The 9236-nt window shown below is 42.8% G+C and overlaps 1 protein-coding gene across 2 annotated transcripts in view; it reads left to right on the forward strand.

Moving 5' to 3' along the window:
* rab38 (RAB38, member RAS oncogene family) overlaps positions 1-4043 on the forward strand; it is a 37551-nt gene extending 33508 nt beyond the window's left edge. Inside the window, exons 4-5 of one of the 2 annotated variants that reach the window (XM_033022459.1) lie at positions 1516-1606; positions 3752-3894. In XM_033022459.1, the coding sequence (XP_032878350.1) occupies positions 1516-1606; positions 3752-3768 (108 nt within the window). In that variant the 3' untranslated portion in view covers positions 3769-3894. Of the gene's footprint in view, positions 1-1515; positions 1607-3751 lie in introns of both variants that reach the window. The other variant, XM_033022457.1, reaches the window with a different exon arrangement.
* Positions 4044-9236: the final 5193 nt, after the last annotated feature.

Here is a 9236-nt window from a genome sequence, read left to right on the forward strand (position 1 = left end):
CAGCCTGTCAGCGTGAGAATTCCGTCTTCAGCGTGAGGGCGTGAGAATTGGCTGAAATGCGTGAGTGTCACGCTCAAAGCGTGAGAGTTGGCAGCCCTGACAAACACCATGCATATGGACCCACACACATACTCAAACAGCCACCCATGAACACAGACACACACACATAGAAATATACAGCAGACATGGACATTGTATTTCAATCAAGGTGAAATGACATGTGTAATGATTATATAAGGTAATCACTTCAGATTTGATGTTCATTCAGTAAATGGCAGAAATATTTCACTCGCTGCAGCGGCTTAAAATGAACGTTGCTTTTTAATGGAAGTTGCATAAACAGGCAGAGCAGCAGAATAAAGTGACAGGCATTATCCTCAGTTATAAATGGGCACTCTGATTTGTAGCCACGTCAATTGAAAAGTGGCTGCAGAAATTCGTTTTTCAGGAGGATGTACCGGATTTAAAATGATAAATTCCATTAAAAATCACCAAACACACTAAAAACATGCAGTAAAACTCTGTTAATGAGGCATGCTCAACGCTTTGGTGTGGCAGACTGACAGATAGTCTGGAGATAGAAACAAAATGTTGGAGTAAATCAGTGGGTCAGCAACATCTCCAGAGAAAAGGAATGGATGATGTTTTGGGTCGAAACCCTTCTTCAGACTCTGAAAAAATACTGCCTGACCCGGTGAGTTACCATTAATATTTTCTGTCTATATTCTATGTAAACCAGCATCTGCAGTTCCTTCTTACACAGATATTCTAGAGTATTGGATGATATTCCAATTAATTCTTAACACTTTTTATTCACATGTTTTCATATATTATGCAGTGCAGTCAGATAATACATTTTTCAGTAAACCCAGAAGTTTCAAGGGGGGCACAGGGACCAGGATACCTGCATGTTAGAGTTAGCACAGCAATCAGGAGAACCAGAGGACAAATCATAGGATTTCCAAACTGCCAATAATTTCAGGACCACAAAATGGTGGGGCAGAATGGGCACATTTTCTGTGATTTTCATCATAAGCCAACCAGTTCAAGGTGTGCAGAGTGACGGAGTACATAGTTTTGAAGGACAAAGAGGCGATGTTCAACGTTTTATATTTTTGCCTTGCATCGCAACTGAATTAATCTATTTAGTCCCATCGTGGTGGGGACTGTCATGAGGGAGGGGGTGGAACAATGGACAATTGTTCCACCCCATCCTGGTGTGGAGGGGAGGAGGGGGGGGGGGTCGGGGTGAGTGGACGGGGGAGTGGATCAGGATGAGAACAAAGGGGGACCTAGCATGTAATTATGTCAGCGCCCTTATGTGGCAAGTATTTGCATACCTAGGGTATACAAGCAAAGAATTTCACTGTGACTTGTCACATGTGTAAATAAAGCATTCATTCATTCATTCATTCATCAATTTTGTAAAAATCTCTGCCATTCACCAGCATGTTTCATGATCACTTCCCAACACTTCTCATAACCCCACTCTGCACACTTGCCTTTATTAAAAGCCAGGTGAAGCTTCTACGCATTCCTCTAATGCTGATCACTGCATCACCCACGTTTCTGTCTTCACATCCTGCCATGTGGATTTCAGCAAATGGTAAGTGCCAGCATTTTTGATAAACAACAAAAATAGCATGTAATTATAGAGCATTCCTTACGTAGTAAAATGTATCAATGTTCCTCGTGAAACGTTTTGAAATTAAATTTGACATTAAGCATCATACATTAAAGTTTGCTCAGATAATTTGAAACTCAATCATTCTGCATTTATGGGACATTTTATAGAAAGAAAGATAAATAGTCAAGCAGAGTTCAGAGGGGATTTTCAGAGTTTAGTTTAGTTTAGAGATACAGCATGGGAACAGGCCCTTCGGCCCACAGATTCCACGGCAATCAGCAATCACCAATATATTAGTTCAATCCTGCATATACTAGGGACAATTTACAGAAGCCAATTAATCTACAAATCTGTATGTCTTTGGAGTGTGGGTGGAAACTGGAGTACCTGGAGAAATCCATGCGGTCACAGGGAGAATGTATAAACTCTGTGCAGACAGCACCCATGGTCAAGATTGGACCTGGATCTCTGGCACTGTAAGCCAGCAACTGGCACTGTGGGGCAGCAACTCTATGGCTGCGCCACTGTGCAGCCCCTTACCTGTTTGAGTCTAGACAGGTAATGACATGGTTGCTTTGCTGGTGCAATGAAAATCAGTGAGGTGTAAAAGACATTGAAAGTAATCCTAGCCAAAATATTAAGACATTTTAATTGTATTGAATGAATGAATGAATGAATGAATGAATGAATGAATGAATGAATGAATAAGTTTATTGGCCAAGTATTCACATACAAGGAATTTGCCTTGGTAGTCTGCCCGCAAGTGACAACATGACATACAGTGACAGTTAGGAGTGACACAAAAACATTAAACATTAATAATAAAACATTATCGATTAAACATGTAAATTAAATAAATTGCCAGAGCAAAAGGAGGCTACAGATTTTTCATTATTGAGTAGAGCTACTACTCATGGAAAAAAGCTATTTTTTATGTCTGGCTGTGGCAGCTTTGACAGTCCAGAGTCGCCTTCCAGAGGGAAGTGATTCAAAGAGTTTGTGGCCATGGTGAGAGGTGTCAGAGATGATTTTACGCGCTCGCTTCCTGGCCTTTGCAGTGTACAGTTTGTCAATGCAGGGAAGGTTGCAGCCAATAACCTTCTCAGCTGATTGGACGATTTGCTGCAGCCTCCAGATGTCGTGCTTGGTGGCTGAGCCAAACCAGATCATGATGGAGAAGGTGAGGACAGACTCTACGATGGCCGTATTGAATTAGACCATCATTGCCTGTGGCAGATTGTACTTCCTCAGCTGCCGCAGGAAATACATCCTCTGTTGTGCCTTTTTGACTGTGGAGTCAATGGTGGCCCCTCCATTTAAGTTGATGGTTCCCAGGAACTTAAAAGACTCCACAGATGTGACTGTGGTCTTGTTGATGGTGAGTGGGGTGAGGGGAGGGGGAGCTCTCCTAAAGTCTACAATCAATTCCACTGTCTTAAGAGCATTGAGCTCTAGGTTATTATGATAGCACCAGGACATCAGCTGCATCACTTCCTGTCTGTAGGCAGATTCCTCCCCATCCTGGATCAGTCGAATCAGGGTTGGGTCATCCACAAACTTGAGAAGCTTGACAGAGGAATAAGTGGAGGTGCAGTCATTGGTGTAGAGAGAGTAGAGGCGAGGGGAGAGTACGCAGCCTTGCGGTGCTCCTATGATGAGTGTTTGCGGGTCCGAGATGTGCTTTCCCAGCCTCACATGTTGCTTCCTGTCTGTCAGGAAGCTGGTGATCCACCGGCAGAGGTATTCAGGAACAGTCAACTTGGAAAGTTCGGAGTGTAGTAGCTCTGGCACAATGGTGTTGAATGCAGAGCTAAAATCAACAAACAAAATCCTTGCATAGATCCCTTGGCGGTCCAGGTGCAGGCGGATGAAGTGCAGGCCCAGGTTGGCTGCGTCATCCACAGATCTATTGGCCCATTATGCAAACTGCAGAGGGTCCAGCAGGGGGTTTGTGGTATGGCCAGCACAAGCCTTTCAAGGGTGTTCATGAATACAGAAGTCAGTGCGACAGGCTTGTAGTCATTAAGACCAGTAATGACTATTCATAGATATGATCCAGTATATAAGCGCCATTCATTTTATCGTCAATAAATGTATCCATATTTTTACTTATATCATCTGCAGGAAAACGTCAACATTGAGGAAGCAGCCCGGTGTCTGGTGAAACACATCATCGCCAGTGAGAATGATCTTGCACGTTCTGTGGAATCTGACGTGGTCACCCCAACACTCAATTCCTTCAGAAGCAAAGGCAGCTGCTCTTCTTGTTTCAAGGCCTAGACTTTCAGTGCTCACAAATCTTGATATCATCGTAAAAACGAGGAACTGCAGATGCTGGTTTACAAAAACAGATGCAGTGCTGGAGGAACTCAGCAGGTAAGGTAGTACCCCAGAGGACATGGAAAGGTGACATTTCAGCTCGGGACCCTACATCATTCTGAGGAAGGGTCCCGGCCTGAAATGTCTCCTATCCATGTTCTCCAGGGATACTGCCTGACCCATTGAGTGTCTAAGATTTCATTGTAATGGGCCTGTCCCACTTACGCGATTTTTTCAGCAACTTGCAGGTGCCTGTCATAGTTGAAGCAGGTCGCTGAAAATTTTCAACATGTTGAAAATCCAGCGGCGACCAGAACAAGGTACGACTCTGGGCAACTACTCACGACCATACAGGCTTCACCCCGCGGCATGTCGCCAGGGTGTCACCTGTATGGTCGTGAGTATTCTCCTCAGTCACCCAAAGAGTCGTAGCATCTTTCTGGTCGCCGCTGGATTTTCCATGTTGAAAATTTTCAGCAACCTGCAACGACCTATGATGGTTGCCGGCAGTCGCCGAAAAAGTCGCGTAAGTGGGATAGGCCCATCACTGAGTTGCAAAATTGCAAGTTACAGCAGCAACACTTTTAACTGGAGCCTGGAAGAAGATGAGATTTGGAAAGTAAAAAAAATATATGGTTCAAAAATATCAAGTTCACTTTGTGGGAACATGTAACATGGAAAAACATTCCCAAACTGTTTCACAAGAGTATGAAATAAAATGAGTTTCTGATATTAAAAATAGTGCTCACTGTGTCTTTAAAGATAATACTATCTTCATGCATGGGAATCAAAGGAGCAGGAGGTTAAAATTCAACTTTAATCAGACTAATTAATATATATTAGATTGTCTGTTTTAATTGAGGAGAAGATAGGACAAGATGTCTGAAAGGGGCAGATCTGGTACTGTCCGTCTGCGCCCTGCTAAAACTGAATTTCACCCTCCAATAGACAATAGACAATAAGTGCAGGAGTAGGCCATTTGGCCCTTCAAGCCAGCACAGCCATTCACTGTGATCAAGGCTGATCATCCACAATCAGTACCCCGTTCTTGCCTTCTCCCCATATCCCTTGATACTATCTTTAAGAGTATCCAACTCTCTCTTGAAAGCATCCAGAGAATTGGCCTCCACTGCCTTCAGAGGCAAATAATTCCACAGATTCACAACTCTCTGGGTTAAAATATTTTTCCTCATCTCTGTTCTAATTGGCCTACCCCTTATTCTTAGTCTGTGGCCCCTGGTTCTGGACTCCCCCAACATCAGGAACATGTTTCCTACCTCTAACATGTCCAATCCCTTAATAATCTTAAATGTTTCAATAAGATATCCTCTCATCCTTCTAAATTCCAGTGTATACAAGCCCAGTCGCTCCCTTCTTTCAACATGTGACAGTCCCACCATCCCGGGAATTAACTTCGTGAACCTACACTGCACTCCCGCAATAGCAAGAATGTCCTTCCTCACTTTTGAAGACCAAAACTGCACACAATACTCCAGGTGTGGTCTCACTGGGGCCCTGTACAACTGCAGAAGGACCTCTTTGCTCCTATACTCAACTCCTCTTATTATGAAGGCCAACATGCCATTAGCAACATGCCATGCCTCCAGGCATGTTTTGCAGCAGAAAGGAAGGCAGCCCCTTTACATAACACAGTCACAGGTCATCACTTCACAGTGTAACAATTCATTTTCTCTTGCTGCTGTTAAATGCGTTGTATGGCAGCAGCTGTCTTCTGCACAGTCCAATAACAGATCTAAACTAATTCCAAATGCTGAAGACAGCGATTGTGATCTGTATGATTTTCCCCATCTCTAAGCAACTGCACCACCTTTACTATTACCTTGAATGAGATTAAATAATTCAGCACAGACAATGAGAATAATCAAAGAATCATATGGGCGGCATTGTGGCGTCCGGGTTCGACCCTGACGCCGGGTGCTCTCTGAGTGGAGTCTGCACATTTTCCAGAAGAACGTGTGGGTTTCCACCGGGTGCTCGGCTTTCCTCTCACGTCCCAAAGATGGGGGTGTGTAGGTTAATTGGCCTCTGTAAATTGTCCCCTTATATGGAGGGTGAGGAGGTGAAAGTGGGATAACATAGAATGAGTGTGAATGGGTCGGTGTGCTCGGTAGGCCAAAGAGCCCGTTTCCATACCGCATCTTTCAATCAATTCAAAAGTTCCTCAAAAGAAACCAATTGAGTCCATGCTGATTCTCTGGAAGGACAATCTAATCAGTCCAAAGCCTTAACTCTTTTCATGGACCCCCATAGTTCAACAGCAAAATAATCTCTACTTATTCACTTTATTTTTGAACACATTGATCAAATCACCTCTCTGCTTACACTTTAAGAAGAACAATCTAAAAATATCCAATCTATCAAAGGGCTTAAAGTTCTTTACTGTTCTTTTAAGAAGTTTATCACATAGCATTGCTCTATATTTAATTTCTTCTTGCATGTGTTTACCGCTGTCATCCTCTTGAAGTCTGCCCATCTTATCCTCATCTTTCAACCTTCAAGTTAGGTAATGGCTATACATCATGAAATGATGTCCTGTACTCCCAACTCCACATATTGGAGTCATAAATCCTGTACCTTTGTTCACAAGAAAATTTAAAGTTTAACCTTGCTGTGGAAGCTCATAAAATCTGCGGTCAGAAATTAAATTTATAGTTATTTCGACAAGTATGGGATGTACATACATTCCTTTAGCATATAAAAGAATGGTGACACGTTGGCGCAGAGGTAGAGTTGCTCTCTTACAGCGCTTGCAGTGTCGGAGACTCGGGTTTGATCCCGACTACGGGTGCTGTCTGTACGGAGTTTGTACCTTCTTCCCGTGACCTACGTGGGTTTTCTCCAAGACCTTCGGTTTCCTCCCACATTCCAAAGACGTACAGGTTTGTAGGTTAATTGGTTTGGAACATATCAAAAAAATATTTCCCTAGTGGGTGTAGGATGGTGTTAATAGAAACATAGAAACATAGAAAATAGGTGCAGGAGTAGGCCATTTGGCCCTTCGATCATCCAACTAAGTATCCTGTACCTGCCTTCTCTCCATACCCCCTGATCCCTTTAGCCACAAGGACCACATCTAACTCCCTCTTAAATATAGCCAATGAACTGGCCTCAACTACCTTCTGTGGCAGAGAGTTCCAGAGATTCACCACTCTTTGTGTGAAAAATGTTTTCCTCATCTCAGTCCTAAAGGATTTCCCCTTTATCCTTAAACTGTGACCCCTTGTCCTGGACTTCCCCAACATCGGGAACAATCTTCCTGCATCTAGCCTGTCCAACCCCCTAAGAATTTTGTAAGTTTCTATAAGATCCCCCCTCAATCTTCTAAATTCCAGCGAGTACAAGCCGAGTCTATCCAGTCTTTCTTAATGTGTGGGGATCACTGGTCGGCGCAGATCCAGTGAGCCGTAGGGCCTGTTTCCGCGCTGTATCTCTAAACTTAACTAAGCTAATATGAAGGAAGTTGTGGTACTGGTACCAGGGTTTTGTGGAACACCACGCCACCATCTACCCCAGAATGTAACCGTTTATCGCAACTCCCCATTTCCTGTCCTTAAAGCAATTTTGTATTCATGCTGCTTCTCCCATTTATTATTCCATAGATTTCAGTTTTGCTGACAGGCATATTATGTGACATTTCAGCAAATGCCTTTTGAAAGTATTTATACATAATACCACCACATTACTGTCAAAAACCCTTTCTATTACCACATCAGAAAACACAGGCAAATTAGTAAAGCACAATTTGCTTTTAACAGATCTGTGGCTTCTCTCCTTACTTGTCCAAATGTCTATAGATTTATTTCTGACCACAGTTTTTATGAGTTTCCTCAGCAAGGTTAAACTTCAAATCTTCTTGCAAACAAAGGTACAGCATTTATAAGCATCTAATCCTCTAGCACCACCTCATGTACAAGCCTATATTTAGAATAACCACGTCATCGTTTACCAGGATTTTAGCAGCAGTTCTTTGACAAATTCATTCATCATCATTGAAAACATTAGCAACACAGTGGTGATGGTTTCCAATGGGAACGGTGATGGACGCACCACACATCTCTGTCCTCCAGTTCCTGCGGACTACCGCCACTCGAAGTATAGGATTTTGGTGTGAGTGCTTTATCATCATTCCTTACAATGCTATATACGACAGTGATCGCAACTTCTACTGAAGTGTGGATGGCCGTTGGCTCGCTAGAAGCTCATCCGCCCTGTGACAGGTCTTGTTTTTGGTCCTGCTGGGGGTCCACAGCTCCCTCCTCACCTGGCAAACCAGGTGGGGGAGACAGTTTATCCGACCATGGAGCAGGTAGCATGGGATTACATGGCACCTGTGGCGAGGGGAACTCCTCCCGACCTGACCTGAACATATATTTGTAACCAGGTTCCATCATAGTTCCCCTGTTCGGTATCTAATCAGCCTTAATGAAATCCAAACTACTCATTCTTTATTTAATTGCCAAAAGAGGAACTTTTGATTTCTCAACTTCTTCTTGCGTATGGCGTGCACAGCCTAAAGTTGTAGGACAACTTGTTCTATTTGATCTTATTTGATTGTGCACGCCAGGTTGATTGAATTCGTTGAAACAGGGTTGCAATTACCCACCCCATTTCTCAACTCATTCTGTGGCTCAGTTAATTAAGCACTATGTTGCTTCAGCTGTAATGTTCTTATGCCTGAGTCTCACAGTTTGGGAACAAAATGTCAAGCCCCACTCTCCAATTTGAACATGGAGCAGTACTGCATTGCCAAAAGTATACATTTTTGGGTGTCGTTTAACTCAAGCCCAATTGAATATTAACAATTCCATGACACTATTTGAAGCATGTTATTTGCAAATTTGCAGACATAATATTGCTACCTTTCAAAAATGATCAATTGACTGTGAGGCACTGTGGAACTTCCTATAATAAGGCAATAAAATATATAATCTTTCTTTTGTGTTAAATCAAATGAGGAAATGTATTGAAGTCTGACAGTTTAGTTCAGTTTACTTTAGTTTAGTTTAGTTTAGTTTAGAGATATAGCATGGAAACAGGCCCTTCGGCCCACCGAGTTTCTTATTGACCAACAATCACCCATCCACTAGTTCTATCCTGCACCATAGGGACGATTTACAGAAGCCAATTAACCTACAAACCTGCACATCTTTGGTTGACCATCCCTGTTCTCCCTGACTCCATTAGTTTCTGGCATCTTTTTAATCTTTACATTTAAATTTGACCATCCTCTCACCCCGAACATTCTCCAATGTCCAAATCCAAATCCAAA

This window comes from Amblyraja radiata, chromosome 6, assembly GCF_010909765.2.
Source record: "Amblyraja radiata isolate CabotCenter1 chromosome 6, sAmbRad1.1.pri, whole genome shotgun sequence".
In the NCBI taxonomy this organism is placed as follows: domain Eukaryota; kingdom Metazoa; phylum Chordata; class Chondrichthyes; order Rajiformes; family Rajidae; genus Amblyraja; species Amblyraja radiata.